At 41.1% G+C, this 20,476-nt stretch overlaps 1 protein-coding gene across 2 annotated transcripts in view; it reads right to left on the bottom strand.

Moving 5' to 3' along the window:
* Positions 1-20,476, bottom strand: part of ANKHD1 (ankyrin repeat and KH domain containing 1) — a 277,970-nt gene that overhangs the window by 82,933 nt on the left and 174,561 nt on the right. For both annotated transcript variants that reach the window (XM_075856368.1, XM_075856369.1), the window contains exon 18: positions 12,080-12,225. In XM_075856368.1, coding sequence (XP_075712483.1) covers positions 12,080-12,225 — 146 coding nt within the window. The remainder of the gene's footprint in view (positions 1-12,079; positions 12,226-20,476) is intronic.

The raw sequence follows: 20,476 nt of genomic DNA, 5'->3' as shown, positions 1-20,476 counted from the left end.
AGACATGAACAGTCTAGAATTTTTAGGCTAGGTTAATTTTACCAGTGAGAGATAGATTATATATATAAAAAAAAAAATTAAAATCACAGTCAAAATTATATATATTTATTTGCATTGTGCCCAGAGAAATAAGTATTTGATCCCCTACCAACCATAAAGAGTTCAGCCTCCTCCAGACCAGTTACACGCTCCAAATCAACTTGGTGCCTGCATTAAAGACAGCTGTCTTAAATGGTCACCTGTATAAAAGACTCCTGTCCACAGACTCAATTAATCAGTCTGACTCTAACCTCTACAACATGGGCAAGACCAAAGAGCTTTCCGAGGATGTCAGGGACAAGATCATAGACCTGCACAAGGCTGGAATGGGCTACAAAACCATAAGTAAGACGCTGGGTGAGGAGGAGAGAACTGTTGGTGCAATAGTAAGAAAATGGAAGACATACAAAATGACTGTCAATCGACATCGATCTGGGGCTCCATGCAAAATCTCACCTCGTGGGGTATCCTTGATCCTGAGGAAGGTGAGAGCTCAGCCGAAAACTACACGGGGGGAACTTGATAATGATCTCAAGGCAGCTGGGACCACAGTCACCAAGAAAACCATTGGTAACACATTACGCCGTAATGGATTAAAATCCTGCAGTTCCCGCGAGGTCCCCCTGCTCAAGAAGGCACATGTACAGGCCCGTCTGAAGTTTGCAAATTAACATCTGGATGATTCTGAGAGTAATTGGGAGAAGGTGCTGTGGTCAGATGAGACTAAAATGTAGCTCTTTGGCATTAACTCAACTCGCCGTGTTTGGAGGAAGAGAAATGCTGCCTATGACTCAAAGAACACCGTCCCCACTGTCAAGCATGGAGGTGGAAACATGTTTTGGGGGTGTTTCTCTGCGAAGGGCACAGGACTACTTCAATGGGAGAATGGATAGAGCTATGTACCGTCAAATCCTGATTGACAACCTCCTTCCCTCCACCAGGACATTAAAAATGGCTCGTGGCTGGGTCTTCCAGCACGACAATGACCCGAAACATACAGCCAAGGCAACAAAGGAGTGGCTCAAAAAGAAGCACATTAACGTCATGGAGTGGCCTAGCCAGTCTCCAGACCTTAATCCCATCGAAAACTTATGGAGGGAGCTGAAGATCCGAGTTGCCAAGCGACAGCCTCGAAATATTAATGATTTACAGATGATCTGCAAAGAGGAGCGGGCCAAAATGCCATCTATCATGTGTGCAAACCTCATCATCAACTATAAAAAACGTCTGACTGCTGTGCTTGCCAACAAGGGTTTTGCCACCAAGTATTAAGTCTTGTTTGCCAAAGGGATCAAATACTTATTTCTCTGTGCACAATGCAAATAAATATATATAAAATTGTGACAATGATTGTTTTTTTTTTTGTTTTTTTTTTATATAATCTATCTCTCACTGGTAAAATTAACCTAGCCTAAAAATTCTAGACTGTTCATGTCTTTGACAGTGGGCAAACTTACAAAATCAGTAAGGGATCAAATACTTATTTCCTTCACTGTGTGTATATATATATATATATATATATATATATATATATATACATACATACACACACACATATACACACACACACACACACACACACACACACACACACACACATATATATACATACAGGGTGGGCCATTTATATGGATACACCTAAATAAAATGGGAATGGTTGGTGATATTAACTTCCTGTTTGTGGCACATTAGTATATGGGAGGGGGGAAACTTTTCAAGCTGGGTGTTGACCATGGCGAGTGGGAGAAGAGTGGGAGAAGAGGGTTGCATTGACAATCCAACACAATGGGCAGCACTTTGAACACATTTTATAAGTGGTCAGAAACTTGTAAATAACTCATGGAAGAATAAAGTAACGTTAAAACCAAGCACACCATTGTTTTTCTTATGAAATTCTTGATAAGTTTGATGTGTCACATGACCCTCTTCCCATTGAAAAAACGAAAGTTGGATACAAAATGGCCAACTTCAAAATGGCCGCCATGGTCAACACCCAGCTTGAAAAGTTCCCCCCCTCCCATATACTAATGTGCCACAAACAGGAAGTTAATATCACCAACCATTCCCATTTTATTTAGGTGTATCCATATAAATGGCCCACCCTGTATGTATATGTATGTATGTATGTATGTATATATATATATATATATATATATATATATATACATACACACACACACATATATATTTATTTATTTGGTATACGGTATTCTTCCATGTGAAATTGTTACTCTTGAGAATTTAATAGATTTAAGAAAAACAAACAAAAAAACAATTTAAAAAAAAACAAAACAACAACGCTCTTAGAGGTGGCCCTATGCCAATCCGGGAGAGTAGCCCAGTGGGTCCACAAACCTGCAGGTTGTTACACATTGGAGTCATCCGTAAAGTAGATCCTTTAATTAAAGTTAAAAAAATGCAACGCATTTCGGAGCCGGACCGGCTCTTTCCTCAGGCAATAATCACAAGTAAAAAGATAGTGGCAATTCAAACATTTGCTATGAATAGATTTTAAAAAAAAAGGGGGGGGGGAGGGGAGAAAAAAAGATATTGTAATGAGGCCAGGGTCAGGAGTGAACTTTTTGTGGCATAATCGTAACATAAGAAGCTAAAAACAAAGGGAGACACCTTGGGTGTAGAAAATACTTGGTGGTGTCCAATGTTGGTAGCACAGATCAAGAATGACATTTCTTGAATGTGCATGTTAAATGTCAATGTGCTGTTCTGTTAAGCCGTTGAGCACAATGGAGACCCAGCCAGCAGCACACTTGTAATGGCGCATCGTTTGACAGTTGGAGCTGTGGTCCAGTGCTCAGTGGAGGAGGTCGCGCTGGTGATCCATACGCGTATTTGTTTTGTTGGCCAACGTAGACCGGCAGGTCTATCATTTGCAACACAGGATATGAGCGAGTTAGCGTCCTTAGCAACCGGAGTCGCCATGGGATTCAGTAGAGTCGCACAGGGAGTGATGCAGAGGACTGCGATAATTCTATGATGCTCTCGTGTTGAGATGGAATTAATATGGGGGGGGGGGGGTCAGCTAAGTATTACTTTGATAGGTGTCCGTTCAGTAATTGGGTGGTCGGCAGCATATTACCATATTCCTATGGGAGATTCATTGACGCAATAGAAGAGGACAAGCTATGTTTTGATGTATAGCTTTCTAAGAGCTCCTCTTTAGAATTGAAATGTGAAGATTTGGAGAAACGTTCTCAGAATGGTAAGATTTGCATTCGTGATATGCCGGAGACCATTACTCAGCTACGCAAAGCTGCAGCCAATCTCCGCATTGAGCACATTCATCAAAATCCATTTACCAAGAGACATCGTATTTTGGCATCATTTGGAGTCAGCATCCTTACAGAGAATGACTGTGCCCTGCCTCCACTCCCTCGGCAGCCAACTAGGTCCTGGACCTTGGTGGGTCCACAGCTTAGCGGGAATCAGGCTCCAAGTGACCGTGCATGAGATGGTCCTAGTCCTTCACTGCCATGTCCCAGAGGCAACATGGAGCTCACTTAAGTGACTTACCTCGTGTGTCTATCTTTTGTGTGAGTTTGAGTCGGATTGCCTTAATCTATGTTTTCTTTACAGGGGTTTGTAAGAAATTATTGAATAGGCCTTTTGTCCATTGACACAGGTGACATCTTGGTCCGTAGGACCACCTTTTGGACACAGGCCATAGATCATTTTGATTTGCTTTTTGCCCCTAGTAGATTCCCCAGTTTCTCTTGGGGCTCGCAGTGCCCATTTTAGTTTATAGTGGCATCACAGTACTGTTTTTTTATATATCTGCCAGTACTTTTCTCTTTTGCTTGTTTGGGCGTTTGTGTGCCCCCATACCTTCCTGTTTGGGTTATATATATATATATATACACATACACACATATATATATATATATTTTTTTTTTTTCTTGATAGGTTATCATTTTCCTATTGTTCACTGTTGCATTCACAAGGTGATGTACTACATGTTTTACTATGTTGCAAATAATATCACACAACACACAATGTACAGGGATTTAACTCCCCTCGCAGGACAACAGGCCTTTGTAACATATGCCAAACATAGGCCGGATGTAATATGGCTCCAAGAGTCCCACTCCCATAATTCCCACCCCCACCATCTTACCCATATTTAGGATAGAATCTACATCTCAAATGCTATTAAGAAGAGAGTAGTGGTTACTTTACCCTGAAACAACCTTCGTTTTTAAGTGGAATTGGTAGATTCAGATTCTGATGGGAGAATTGTAAGTGTTTGGCAGTATATATTGTCAACGGATGGTCTTGGTTGATTCTTATGCCCCGGTGTAGAATACGACCTGGCTTATTTTATTTTTTAACAAGAAATTGATACTACTACTGCCCACCAAGATTTTCTGGGTGGGAGACTTCTACACCGCTATTCTTGTCGGCGACTGACAAGATCTCATCTGCTATCAGGACTAAAGCTCTGAAGGCCTTTTGGCTCTTGGGGATCGTAGATGCTTGGAGAGATCTGCATAGACATAACTTAGATGTGATAGTTCACAGGTGGATCCTGCATGTCAGACCTGCTGACACTGAACTCATCAGATCCGCGGGACAGACTGATTCAATAGCGCTAGATACAGCTGGTTTGTATAGAGCAGCTGTATCTAAAAAAAAAAAGTAAAAATTATTTTTAAATAAAAAATATTTACAAAGATACACAGAACACACTGATCTACCTTTTTATTAAAAAAAAATTGCCTTTCAAAGGTTTACATAGCCTTTAAATCCTGGGGGATAAACCCTCATGTTTGAGTACCCAGCAACACAAGCTTTCCCAGTTTATATGCATGGCGGCAAGGATTCAAATAGTGGCAAGCTGGAAATCTCACCATTTCACTTTTAATTTAGTCAAGGAAAGAATAAAATGCTAGTTCTGCCATTTGAACTGATAGTATGGAGATATTCCTGCTCACTTGGCAGCCCTGGATAGATTAGAGCAGGCTTACAGAATTTAGCTAGTACATGAGGCCTCCTTTGTTTATCTATTTGACTACTCTCTGCTTTTAGAAACCGTAAATGTGGTTTGATTCCTTTATTTTACTTGTCATCTTTGTTTGTTGAGGGCATTCTGTTTGACATATTCTTCCTGCGTGGGGTTTTTGTGGCAATTTGTGCTACTTTTCTTATGATAAAAAAAATCCAATATAATTTTGAAACTAAAATGTAATAACAGAAGGCTAAACCCCGACGTGAAAAAAAAACAAAGAAAAAACAAACCACACACCTCTAAGAACTCACACGCACCAATATTAGACATTCTGCGTCAGATTGTGAGAAGTGTTTTGCATGGGAGTCAGGTGCTCAGGCATGAATACATTCCTGTCAAATAGAACATAACGATACTCCAAACATAAAAAAAAATTACCCCTGGCTATCAGTTTTAGTCTATTCTACCCCAGCCCTATGTAGTTTTGCACCTACACTAAAATATTTCTGTGCATGGACGTGTATACACGTGTATAACGAAGGGTGGGAAAAAAGTTAGAAAATAAGAGCGTGAGCGCCGCTTTTCGTTCATTCCCTTCAATGCTCCATACTGTAGGATGCCCAAAAACCTGTAGTGGCTATTCACAGTATTACAGCCTTCCCATATTCACTTGAAGAATCAACTCTCTCCAAATAACGCCTTTCATTGCTGCACAACTCAGATTTGCATGCCATCTGGACCCAGTGATTTTTCTATGTTAGTGTTTTTAAGACAGAGCTGCACTTCTTATTGGGTTAAGCAGGTTATATTTACTGAAGAATTTATCTTATCCCTAATTATGTCTGGATTTTCCTGCGTAAAATCAGTATAAAAGGCGTTTACTAGATTGGCCTTTTCCTCATCCTCCTCCACAATTACACTCAGATTATTTCTGAGGGCCAACACGAAGGCTACATTCACACAAACATGGGCAACCTCGGACGCACCCATGCGAGACGCGTTATCATGCATCCCACATAGACTAGAGTCTACGGAGGGATACGTGAAAACGCTGGAAAATAGGACATGTCCTATCTTCCCACGGACCCTTCACACGCTCTGTTGAAACAAGGGCTGTGTGAATGGTCCCATTCAAATACCTGTGTCCGTGTGATGGCTGTTTTAACTGCCGTCACATGGACGAATTGCACGCTCATCTGAATGAGCCCTTGGTCTTAAGTTTCTTATTAATTATGTAGTTGGAAAGTATTTTCGGCTTATTTCTACTTTCTTTAGCAATGATTCCCTCGGTTTCAATCTTTGATGCCTTTGTCATTTGCACAACTTATTTTTATATTTAGAATCCTTGCTTTAGTAGTTTGAACGCTTTCGTTTTGTCATTTATTGCCACAGTGGATTCCTCCTATTTTTAGCTTGATAATTCCAATAAAGGTATATATTTTTCACAAGACCTATTTAAGAGGGTTTTTAAAAATGTCCCGTTTTTTTTTTTTTTTGAGGACATCGTTCCAGTTCAGGCGATTAAGGTCATCATCCTTTAGACAATGAAAAACTGCCTCTAGTATTTTTGTAGCTCCTCTGCTAAATATCTTATAGAAGGTTAAATGAAAACTTATTAGGTAGTGGTCACAATTACCTAGGTGACCCCCTAACCTGTGCTCTTAAAAACCTCAACAGTCTAGTGGTTAAAATAAGGTCTCTGAGTGCTCGCCTTCTTATTCGGTCCTGAACCAGTTGTGAAAGGTAAAGGTCGTTTATTATTGTCAGAAACCGGTTTCCTTTGTTTCTGCCTCCCAGTTTATATCTGGGTAGTTGGTGTACAATTACACGGCCCGACACCGGCCGCGTAAACGAGCGCCGATCAACGAGACAACTTGTTGATCGGCACTCGTTCGCTCCTTTCACACAGAGAAATCATTGGTTACGTATGAGAACAGGGAGTGCTCGTTACTACAATCGCTTGTTCCTATACATGTTCATCATGTCAGCAGCACATCTACCTGATTAAACACGTGTTCATATGAATGCTCGTTTGCCCGAATATTGGCCCCTGCATAATAGGGCTTTAAGTCCCCCATATTAATGCCTTTATTTTGATCTGCTGCCTCATCTATTTGCCCTCTTAGTAGACCTCCTTCCATTATACTCGGAAACTTATAACAAACCCTTATCAGTATTTTATTATTCTTTCTCCCTCCCCTTATTTCCACCCATTGGGACTCCACATGATCATTTCCCTCAGAGATAATTATGTTGGTTGGGCTTTAGGCAGGATTTTACATATAAGCAAACCCCTCGGCCTTTCTTTTTAGTACGATCGTTTCTGAACAGACTGTAACCCTGCATATTAACAGCCCAGTCATAACTATCATCCAGCCATGTCTCACTTATCCCCACTATGTCGCTATCCTCCTCCATCATTATGAATTCTAATTCCTCAATCTTGTTAATAAGGCTTCTGACATTAATATACATGCAGTGTTTTTCCATCTCTTTTCCTCTTATCCTTTTTAAATGTTCTAACTCTTCCCTCCTCCAAACCCAGGTTAATTAATTAACCCCAGCTAACTTGTTATACTATCTTCTCCTATACAGTAATTGCCCTCCCCATTCCCTTGTTTAAACACTCCACCAACATTCTAGCCATGTTCACCCCCAACAGCACTGCACCCTCTCCAATCAGGTGCAGCCCATCCCTACCATAGAGTCTGTAGCCAACTAAAAAACCAACCTGGTTCTCCAAAAACCTAAACCCCTTCTTCCTACACAATTCTTGAGCCACTTGTTTACCTCCCTAATCTCCTGCTGGCTCTGGTGTGGTACAAGTAATATATCTAAAAAAAAAATATTACATTTGAGGTCCTTGCCCTGAGCTTACTAGCCAAGTTCCAGAAATCATGTTTAAAAGGACCTTCCACCTAACTATCATTTGTGCTAATGTGCACCATGACCGCTAAGACCTTATCTGCGATATGTCAAACCTAAACACCCGTGAGACAACAGATTGCCTGATCTGTTCCTCTTATAACGGAGTCCAGGACCTGATTCGTTTTTCCTATGCTCCCATTCCTCAGCTTACTGGTGCAAAACCTCCCCTGGTTGCTAGAGGAAGTGTGTTGCTGCAGTGTTACCCTTGAATGGACGTTTCCCACATAAGTCAACTCCGCAAACTTGTTGGGGTGTGCCAGATAAGTACTAGTGTCCCTGAAAATCTTCCTTCTGCCCCACCTTCTGTTACCCAACTAGTTTCATCATCACTCAACCTCCATTCTACAATCCTCCCCTAAATTTGCCCCAGTGAGTGCTTGCTCAGTAAGCAGCAAACACCTGTCCATGTTATCAATTGCCCACAGTGTTGATAGTTGCTCATTTAGATCCAGAACCTGGGTTTCCAGATGGGTAAGACTTACAGGCCCTGCACAGCAATACGGTCCTTCAAAGGAGAGACTACATGGCATAGGATGTACATAATACAGGATGTTTTGGCAATACCATAGTGCGAAACAGAAATGCATTCATATACAGAAGTTAGTTTCCTAGTCACAGGAAAAAAATACGGCCAAAGTTTTTTTTATGCACATTGTGGATGCAAGTTTTTCATTGTACAGGGTGGGCCATTTATATGGATACACCTAAATAAAATGTGAATGGTTGGTGATATTAACTTCCTGTTTGTGGCACATTAGTATATGGGAGGGGGGAAACTTTTCAAGCTGGGTGTTGACCATGGCGGCCATTTTGAAGTCGGCCATTTTGTATCCAACTTTAGTTTTTTCAATGGGAAGAGGGTCATGTGACATCAAACTTATCGAGAATTTCACAAGAAAAACAAACAATGGTGTGCTTGGTTTTAACGTTACTTTATTCTTTCATGAGTTATTTACAAGTTTCTGACCACTTATAAAATGTGTTCAAAGTGCTGCCCATTGTGTTGGATTGTCAATGCAACCCTCTTCTCACACTCTTCACACACTGATAGCAACACCGCAGAAGAAATGCTAGCACAGGCTTCCAGTATCTGTAGTTTCAGTTGCTGCACATCTCGTATCTTCACAGCATAGACAATTGCCTTCAGATGACCCCAAAGATAAAAGTCTAAGGGGGTCAGATCGGGAGACCTAGGGGGCCATTCAACAATTGCTACATGATGATGTGTTTCCCTCTTTATGCACTGAAGCTGGCACGTTCCCTGAGTTTTTCCAGCAAGATGGTGCACCACCACATTATGGGTGTCAGGTCCGAGCATTCCTAGATGAACAGTTTCCTGGAAAGTGGATTGGTCGTCGTGGGCCAGTTGAATGGCCCCCTAGGTCTCCCGATCTGACCCCCTTAGACTTTTATCTTTGGGGTCATCTGAAGGCAATTGTCTATGCTGTGAAGATACGAGATGTGCAGCAACTGAAACTACGGATACTGGAAGCCTGTGCTAGCATTTCTTCTGCGGTGTTGCTATCAGTGTGTGAAGAGTGGGAGAAGAGGGTTGCCTTGACAATCCAACACAATGGGCAGCACTTTGAACACATTTTATGAGTAGTCAGAAACTTGTAAATAACTCATGAAAGAATAAAGTAACATTAAAACCAAGCACACCATTGTTTTTCTTGTGAAATCTAGTTTTTCTAGTAAGATCTGCGCTCCAATAGTCAAATGACGCTTCTTTCCTTCGGAGCCCTGCCGTGTGCCCATGCAGTTTATGTTATGATCACATGTGGGGTGTTGCCATAACCCGGGATAAAATTGCTTGACAGATGTTGGTGGGCTTTTTTCCTTGTGAAAATTAAAAATAGAGCTAAATCCATAACTAATTGGAAAAAAATATATAATTTCATTAATTTTTCACTGCCCAATTCTAATAACATTTGTAAAACACCTGTAGGTTAAAAATGCTCCTTGCACCCCTAGATACATTCCTTGGGGGGGGGGGGTAGTTTCCAAAATGGAGTCTTTTTGGGGAGTGTTTATGTCTTTGCAACTCAAGGCCTCTGCAGACCTATAGTAGTGCCTAGAAAACATTCTAATGAAATGGAGGCCCCAAAACCCACAAGGTTTTAAACAGGCCTCAGAGATTAAGTATCAAATAGCACACTAGGCCACATATGGGATATTTCTAAAGAAACTGAAGAATCAGGGCAATAAATATGGAGTTGCGTTTCTCTGTTAACACTTGCTGTGCTACAGAAAAAAAAAAAACTAAATTAAATATCTATCTGCAAAACAAACTGCTTTCATTCCTGTGAAATGCCTAAAGGGTTATGAAACGTTCAAAATTCTGTTTTAAATACTTTGAGGGGTGCAGTTTTCAAAATGGGGCAATTTATAGGGGGGTTTCCTTCAAAGTCATTTGAGAACTGAACTAGTCCCAAAAAAACAAAAAAGGTTTTGGAATAGTTTTTGAAAATGTGAAAAATTTCTGCTAAAAGCTTTGAGCCTTATAACGTCCTAGAAAATTATAAGGAAGATAAAAAAAATTATACCAACATATGGGAAATGCTAATTGATAACTATTTTGTGTGGCTTACAAGCAGATAAAATCAAATTTTGCAAAAAAAAAAGTAATCTTTTTAAATTCTCAAAATGTTGGTGTTTTCCACAAAAACAGAATTGCTTGGATAAGTAAAAGCATTTCAAAGTTATCACCACGTGAAGCGAGACATGTCAGATATGAAAATGAGGCTCTGTCAGGAAGCGGTTAAAGGGGTTGCCCACTCGTAAGAAATTGACGTCCTATGCTCAGTATAGGATCAATATCTGATCTGTCTGGTGGTCCACCTCTTGGCACCCCCACCGATCAGCTGTTTTGAAGTAGTCGCGGTGCTCGTTCAAGACATGCTTCCCCTTTATTCTTTATCTGCCCGTAGTTTGAACAGCCAACACACTTGTAGCGGCGACTCCCAGTATTACAGCCTTCTGCCATTGAAGTGAATGGAAGAAGGCTGTAATACTTTGATGTGTCAGTGATTCACAGTACAAACAGAAAAGAAAAAATGCGGCTCGTATGATCGCTGCGGCCCCTGCAAAACCGCATAACGGCATGGGGTGCCGAAATTCGGCACTGTACCAAATAGATATTGATAGCCTATCCTGAGGTTAGGCCATCAATTTCTTATGACTGGACAACCCATTTAAAGGCTATGGACACCTTTGCTTATTTTTTTTTTTAATTCCATTGTACTGATTTTGGGGTGAAAGTAATTTTCCCCAATAGTTCTCTATTAAAAATGTTGTAACATTTTGCTTGTGCGCTGCAGGCTTTTGAGTCCTCTTCCCAGTCAAATCAGTCAGTGAAGTGCCCAAAAACAATAATTTTAGCTGAGTTATGATCAACTTGATCATAAATCAGCTTAAATGAGCCAACATTTAGGAGAGAAGCCAGATCGGCTGAAGATAGAGTCGTCAGTGCACTAAACTGACAGATTTGACTCAAAGAGGGAAAGCGCTGCCTGCAATTGATTATTTCTGTTACTTTCTCTGCAGCATTGTACATAAGTTGTCCTCATTCACTGTCCACAGTGGGGCTCAATATCTAAATTTCATATCTGTATATTTTTGGAGCGTGGGAGGAAACTGGAATGCCCGGAGGAAACCCACGCAGACACGGGAAAAACATACAAACTTCATGGTGGGAATTGAACCCAGGACCCCAGTGCTTCAAGGGAACAGTGCTAACCATGGAGTCACGGTCAATGCCGTGCTGTAAATACATGCAAGCTACACAAGAAATATGCTACAACATTTTAATTAAAGACCTAATGGGGAAATTATTTTTACCATACAATCAGTGCAAGCAAAAAAATCAATTCAAATTCTGTCCATAGCCTTCAGTCATAGACACAAACGTCTGCATAGACGCTGTATACACAAAGCCATAGAGTATTATTATTTTTTTTATATCAAAACAAATTGCATAGCCGTTTACTTTTTTTTATTGCATGTCATGCAGTGTTAAGTGCCCACCAACCATGACATACAAGTACAGCACGGTGCAGGAAGGGGCTAAGGATCATTAAACATTCAGCCTGGCACATGGCTTGATTGGCAGACAGAGACAGACACACGGGCAGACATAAATTTGCTCACCTCTTGACGACCCCCAGAACACGCCAGGGACAAAGGAGTATCTTTGGTGCGTTCAGACTGTGCCTCAATATCAGCACCTTTATCTAAAAGGATTTCAACCACTCCAGCATGTCCAGCGGTGGCTGCCAAAATCAGAGGTGTGAAACCTAAATCAAGAACAATTACATTTTGTCAATTAAAAACTAGTATGGATCAGAACTCCCAAATAGCATTTACAAACTTCTATCCATAATATAAAATCGGAGATTAATTATATATATATATATATTTATTTATTTTTTTAATGAGAGAAAAAGCAAAAGAGAAAATCTGCTGTGGCAGGCATTTTTGCAGAAGTGACAGTAGGACATGCATACAAATGTGTCGTTACTCGAGATGCTTCTTGTTGGTTCTCAAAAAGTATTGGTAAATTGGCATTTTATTGCTGACAGAATTTACCATCTGTTTCGGAGAAGAAAAAATTCATACGGTTGTACTTTGTGACTTCCTGCCACTTTTGCAAACATAAATCCGAAAAATGGCAATATCTCTCTAAGTAAAACAATTACTTTTTAAACAATTAAAATGTGGTTGCTGTTCTAATTATTGATTTACTAATTAACCGCTTGCTGTCAGCGTTTCATTTTGGTTTCATCTATCCGCATTCCAAAAGCAATAACTTTGATTTTTGAGTTGATACAGCTGCGTGAGGGCTTGTTTTTTTGCAGCACAACTTGCAGTTTTTCACGGCATCATTTATTGTACTACCTAATGTACTGGGAAACTGAAAAAGAATCAACTATGCGGGTTAGAATGGCAAAAAAACGGATTCCTCCATTGTTTTTTTATGTTCTGTATTTTACGGCCTTCACTGTGCGGTAAAAAAAGAAAAGTTAACTTTATTCTGTGGATCAATACGATTACAGCGATATAAAAATTATTTTTTTATGTTTTACAAATTTTACAAAGAAAAAAACAAATGACTTTTTTTTAAAAAACACAGAATTTTGTGTAGCCATATTCTGTGATTCATAACTTAATTTTCTGTTGATGGACCTGTGCGAGAGCTTGTTTTTGAAGGCGAGCTGTAGTTTATCGGCATCAGTTTAGGACACATGCAACCATTTGATAATTTTTTTTACTTCATGTTTTGTGTGATTAAATGTGACCAAAAAACAGCAAATCTGGCAGTTTACTTTTTTCATGGCATTCACAGTGCAGGTTAAATAATGGTATACTGTAATAGTTCGGACTTTACAGATGCGGTGATACCAACTGTTTTTAGGGGGTTCCTACATTAAATTTAGGGGAGACGAATATATATATACACACACATACACAAAAACATTTATATACACACACAGCATTTGGAAAGTCTTGAGACCCTTTCACCTTTTGTTATGTTAAGGGATTGTGCGAAGATAAAATTAAAATTTTTCCCCATCATTCTGCACTCAATACCCCATAATGTCAAAGTGAAAACAGAACTTTAGAAATGTTTGAAAATGTATTAAAAATGAAAAACTCAAATTTCACATGGACATAAGTATTCAGACCCTTTGCTATGACACTTAAAATTTAGCAAGGGGCGCCTCGTATTTCTCTAGATCTTTTACATTTTTCTACACCTTCATTGGAGTCCGCCGGTGGTAAATTCATTTGATTGGACATGATCTGGAAAGACACACCCCTGTCTATATAAGGTCTCACAGCTGACGATACAGATTAGAGCAAAAACCAAGCCATGAGGAGGAAAGAACTGCCTGTAGAGCTCAGAGACAGGATTGTGTAGCGGCAGAGATCTGGGGAAGGGTACTAAAAAAAATTCTGCTGCACTGAAAGTTGCCAAGAGCAGAGTGGCCTCCATAATTCTTAAATTGAAAAAGTTGGAACAACTAGGACACTTCCTAGAGCTGGCCGCCCTACCAAACCAAGTAAAAGGGGAAGAAGGGCCTTGGTAAGATAGGTGACCAAGAACCCAGTGGTCAATCAAGCAGAATTCTGTGTGCAGATGGGAGAAACTTCAAGGTGGTCAAACATCACTGCAGCACTCCAACAATATGGCCTTTAAGGCAGAGTGGCCAGAAACAAGCCTCATTAAAAGACACATGAAAGCCCGCCTGGAGTTTGCAAAAAAAGCACCTAAATGGGTCTGATGAAACCAAGACTAAACTTTTTGGCCTCAATGCTAAGCATCATGTCTGGAGGAAAGAAGGCACTGCTCGTCACTTGCCCAATACTATCCCTACAGGGAAGCATGGTGGTGGCAGCCTCATCATCCTGTGGGGGGTGTTTTTCAGCGGCTGGCACAAAAGGACTGGTCGGGGTTGAAGGCAAAAGATGAAAAGAGCAAAGTAGAGAGATATTCTTAATGAAAACCTGATCCAGAGTGCTCTGGGCCTCAAACTGGGCAGAAGGTTCACCTTCAAACAAGACAATCACTAAGCACAAATCCAAGACATCACAGGAGCAGCTTAGGGACAACTCTGTGAATGTCCTTGAGTGGGCCAGCCAGAGCCCTGACTTGAACTCAATTGAACATCTCTGTATAGAACTGTAGATGTCTGTCTACCAACGGTCCCATACAACCTGACGGAGCTTGAGAAGATCTGCAGAGAAGAATCCAGGTGTGCAAGCCTTGTGACATCAAACCCAAGAAGACTGGAGGCGGTTATTGCTGCCAAAGGTGCGTCAACTAATACTGACTAAAGGTTCTGAACACCTATGTCAATGCAATATTTTAGATTCTCCTTTTCAATAAATTATCAAAGATTACTAACTTTCGGTTTTCACTGTCCTTATGGGGTATTGCGTGAAGAATTAACATGTAAAAACGTGATATTTTTTTTATTTTAGCACAAGGCCTCAACATGACAAAAAAAAAAAGTGTGTGTGTATATATGCACGTGTATATACACGTGCGTGTATACACGTGTGCGTGAATGCGTGTGCGTGAATTAGGGATGCATGATGCATCGAAACTTCGATACTGTGCATCCCCAAACGGTTCGATACCGTTGTTTCATGTATTTTGATACTAAGCTGTGCGGCCTCACAGCTCAGTATTGTAATACATGAATGAATGAGAGCAGGGCTGTGGCTGTGTAATACAGCCATTGCCCCACTCCGGAGTCCTGAGAAGTGCACGCTGTCAGGATGATGCGATGTGGCCAGCGCTACACTAATGAGCGGCAGCACTTAAGACAGAACATGGCGGGCGCACTGCAAAACACCCCCATGTTGTGTCTTTAGTGCCTGCGCTCACTAATGCAGCGCTGACCGCGCACGCACATGTCAGGAGCAGGGCAATGGCTGTATTACACTGCCGCAGCCCCGCTCTATAACGGCGGTGATCAGAGAAACCTCTCATCTCCGCCGCTATTCCCCTGAATGCTGCGATCAAAACTGACTGCAGCATTCAGAAGAAAATGAGAAGGGGGATGCCCCTGGATCGCATCACAGGGAATTCCTGTGACGTGATCGAGGGACATACCATAAATGGGCAGACAGCCGGGGTTCAATGAAGGACCCCAGGGCTGTCTTACCATATTTCCTGTTAGGACATACTTAGGTTTGTCCTAACGACTGCCTGTGTACTATACGTACACAGGCTAATATACTGGCATATATCTGATATATGCCAGTACATTAAAGTTTAAAAATAAAAAGTAAAAACTAAGTAATATTAAATTTAAAAAAAATAAACAAACCTTTTTTTTACAATAAACATTAAAATAAGTCAATACATAAAATATACATATTCGGTATTGGCGCGGCCGTATTAACCTCATTTATGAGGAGTATGCTGTAAAAAAAATAAAAATATTTTTTTCACTTATTAATGTGAGGCACGAGGCATGATGAATGTAACCTCCATGTGCCTCACAATAATAGTAATTAACCCCATCATGTACCTCACATATTAACCCATTATGACGGAGAAACATAATGGAGTTAATTACTATTAATGTGAGGCACGTGGAGGTTAAATTCATCATCACATCAGAAAATGGAAGAACTTTTTTTTTCAAAGTATCGGTATCGAAGTCCAAATTCTGGTATCGTGGATATCCCTAGACTTCTATTGGCCACAGGTACCTTCCCGTTTGCGTACGGGAAGGTGCCCGGGCCATTGAAAAATATGGAACATGTCCTATTTCAGGCCGTAATTACGGCACAGGCAGGCCCATAGAAGTCTATGGTGCTGCCGTTATTACGGGTGGCTACGTGTGTGCACCCGTAATTACGGGAGCGTTGCTAGGCGACATCAGTGGATTTAAATTTTTGAATAAAGAGAAGCAGAGAAAACAGCGTCTGAGCGATCATGTGACCCTTTTAAGGGGTTTGGACATGATTGTGACATTTCTAGCCCCCCTTTTTATTAATGAGTCCATAAATACGGGCGACGATGAACCCGTACATACGGCTTAAAGAGGCTCTGTCACCAGATTTTCAAACCCCTATCTCCTATTGCAGCAGATCGGCGCTGCAATGTAGATAACAGTAACGTTTTTTTTTCTTTCAAAAACAAGCATTTTTGGCCAAGTTATGACCATTTTTATATTTATGCAAATGAGCCTTTCTTATGTACAACTGGGCGTGTATTGTGTTCGTTACATCTGGGCGTTTTTACTTGTTTTACTAGCTGGGCGTTGTGAATAGAAGTGTATGATGCTGACGAATCAGCATCATCCACTTCTCTTTGTTACCACCCAGCTTCTGGCAGTTCACAGACACACAGCGTGTCCGACGCGATGAAGTTCCTGTGGGAGGAAGTGAATATAAAGAGCTTAATAAAATCTGTAAAAATGTAATAAAATTAGCAAAAATACAAAATGAAAGGCAGGTGGCCAGGGATAGTAAAACAAATCCCAAAAAATTCTTCAAGCATATAAATGCAAAAAAGCCAAGGTCTGAACATGTAGGACCCCTAGATAATGGTAATGGGGAGTTGATCACAGGGGATCAAGAGAAGGCAGAGTTACTAAATGGGTTCTTTAGCTCTGTATATACAACAGAAGAAAGAGCAGCTGATGTAGCCGGTGCCAGTGCTGTTAATATATCAGTTGATATACTGAATTGGATGAATGTAGAGATGGTCCAAGCTAAATTAAATAAAATAAATGTGCACAAGGCCCCGGGACCAGATGGGTTACACCCTAGAATTCTTAAAGAGCTTAGTTCAGTTATTTCTGTCCCCCTTTTCATAATATTCAGAGAATCTCAAGTGACTGGTATAGTGCCAAGGGACTGGCGCAGGGCAAATGTGGTGCCTATTTTCAAAAAGGGCTCTAGGTCTTCCCCAGGTAATTATAGACCAGTAAGCTTAACATCCATCGTGGGGAAAATGTTTGAGGGGCTATTGAGGGACTATTTACAGGATTATGTGACAATAAATAGCATTATAAGTGACAGCCAGCACGGTTTTACTAAGGACAGAAGTTGTCAAACTAACCTAATCTGTTTTTATGAAGAGGTGAGCAGAAGTCTAGACAGAGGGGCCGCTGTGGATTTAGTGTTTTTGGACTTTGCAAAGGCATTTGACACTGTCCCCCATAGACGCCTAATGGGTAAATTAAGGACTATAGGTTTAGAAAATATAGTTTGTAATTGGATTGAGAATTGGCTCAAGGACCGTATCCAGAGAGTTGTGGTCAATGATTCCTTCTCTGAATGGTCACTGGTTATAATTTGTGTACCCCAGGGTTCAGTGCTGGGACCACTATTATTCAACTTATTTATTAATGATATAGAGGAAGGGATTAATAGCACTATTTCTATTTTTGCAGATGACACCAAGCTATGTAATATAGTTCAGACTATGGAAGATGTTCATGAATTACAGGCAGATTTAAACAAACTAAGTGTTTGGGCATCCACTTGGCAAATGAAGTTTAATGTAGATAAATGTAAAGTTATGCATCTGGGTACCAACAACCTGCATGCATCATATGTCCTAGGGGGCGCTACACTGGCGGATTCACTTGTTGAGAAGGATCTGGGTGTACTTGTAAATCATAAACTCAATAACAGCATGCAGTGTCAATCAGCTGCTTCAAAGGCCAGCAGGATATTGTCGTGTATTAAAAGAGGCATGGACTCACGGGACAGGGATGTAATAATGGCACTTTACAAAGCATTAGTGAGGCCTCATCTAGAATATGCAGTTCAGTTCTGGGCTCCAGTTCATAGAAAGGATGCCCTGGAGTTGGAAAAAATACAAAGAAGAGCAACGAAGCTAATAAGGGGCATGGAGAATTTAAGTTATGAGGAAAGATTGAAAGAATTAAACCTATTTAGCCTTGAAAAAAGACGACTAAGGGGGGACATGATTAACTTGTATAAATATATTAATGGCACATACAAAAAATATGGTGAAATCCTGTTCCTTGTAAAACCCCCTCAAAAAACAAGGGGGCACTCCCTCCGTCTGGAGAAAAAAAGGTTCAAACTGCAGAGGCGACAAGGCTTCTTTACAGTAAGAACGGTGAATTTATGGAATAGCCTACCGCAGGAGCTGGTCACAGCAGGGACAGTAGATGGCTTTAAAAAAGGCTTAGATAATTTCCTAGAACAAAAAAATATTAGCTCCTATGTGTAGAAATTTTTCCTTCCCTTTTCCCTTCCCTTGGTTGAACTTGATGGACATGTGTCTTTTTTCAGCCGTACTAACTATGTAACTATGTAACTATGTAACGTCACAGCGTGATCTCGCGAGGACACGCTGTGTGTCTGTGCACTGCCAGAAGCTGGGTGGTAACGAAGAGAAGTGGATGATGCTGATTCGTCAGCATCATACACTTCCATTCACAACGCCCAGCTAGTAAAAAAAGTAAAAACGCCCAGATGTAAAGAACACAATACACGCCCAGTTGTACATAAGAAAGGCTCATTTGCATAAATATAAAAATGGTCATAACTTGGCCAAAAATGCTCGTTTTTGAAAAAAACAAAAAACTTTACGGTTATCTACATTGCAGTGCCGATCTGCTGCAATAGGAGATAGGGGTTTGAAAATCTGGTGACAGAGCCTCTTTAAATACGGGTTAAAAACATGTGACAGAGGACCCGTATTTACGGCCAGTATTCACGGGAAGGAAAAAATACAGTCGTGTACATGGTTGTCACCAGTATTCCACCCGTATTTACAGACCCGTTTTCTCTGCAAAATTGCACGGCACTAATCGGCAGCCCCTTCTCTCTATCAGTGCTGGGAAGGGGCAGCCATTTCGGGAGGGAGTTTCCTCAGCCGAACGCAGCAATTATAAGTAAAAGAAGTTCATACGTACACCGGCCGTTGTCTTGGTGACGCGTCCTTTTGATATCCAGTCCGACCTCCCTGGATGACGCGGCAGTCCATGTGACTGCTGCAGCCTGTGATTGGCTGCAGCGGTCACATGGAATGAAACGTCATCCCGGGAGGCCGGACAGGAAGAAAAAGCAGGTAAGTTAACTTTTAATACTATTAACTCCAGCGGTAGTCACTGTCCCGGGTGCTGAAAGAGTTAGTGCCGATCAGCTGACTCTTTCAGCACCCTGGACAGTGACTATCCGCTGACGTCGCCTAGCAACACTCTCGTAATTACAGGCGCACACACGTAGCCACCCATAATTACGGGAGCCCCATACACTTCTATGGGCCTGCCCGTGCCGTAATTACGGTCTGAAATCGGATATGTTCCATATTTTTCAACGGCACGGGCACCTTCCCGTAAGCAAACGGGAAGGTACCCGCGGCCAATAGAAGTCTATGGGCCCGTAATCACGGGCCGTAAGTAGGGGCCCAACCCACTATTGACTGTAGAAAGTATTACGCACACCAATAGGAGTAAATTTGTAGGTAAAAAAATCTTTAATTACTCATAACAGGGTGCCTAGTTGATTCGGCAGGTGAGTTGTTACACACTCCTTAGACAGTGGCCATGGAAGTCGGAACCCGCTAAGGAGTGTGTAACTCAGCTGCCGAATCATCTAGGCACCCTGGTATGAGAAATTTTAGATTTTTTACCTGCAAATCTACTCCTATTGGTGTGCATAATACTTTCTACTGTCCTTTTCCTAGTCTCCTTCTTGATACTCATGTTTTGTTTATCGCGAATTGTAAATTTTATTTATCCCCTTTTGAGGGAGGTGTCGGTTCCCGCCTTTTTTAAAGGCTTTGTACACCTTTGATTTTTTTTTTTTTTATAAAAACATCTGTTTTGTGCAACTTTTGAGATACAGCTGCTTTGTATTATGTAAACAGAGCAGCTGAGACCCGAATCAGTCAGTGACAGTGGGTCGGGCATGTCTCGAACACGCAGGATCCACCTGTTAGACGTGATAACAGGTGGATCCTGCGTTGTCTACAAGCTGTCACTGAACCTGTCAGAGTCAACGCAGCCGTCTACCGGGAAATTTAAGAGCACTTCATGCTCC

The sequence above is a fragment of the Rhinoderma darwinii genome, chromosome 3 (genome assembly GCF_050947455.1).
Source record: "Rhinoderma darwinii isolate aRhiDar2 chromosome 3, aRhiDar2.hap1, whole genome shotgun sequence".
NCBI classification, from domain to species: Eukaryota; Metazoa; Chordata; class Amphibia; order Anura; family Rhinodermatidae; genus Rhinoderma; species Rhinoderma darwinii.
This window is presented reverse-complemented; position numbering and strand designations above follow the sequence as displayed.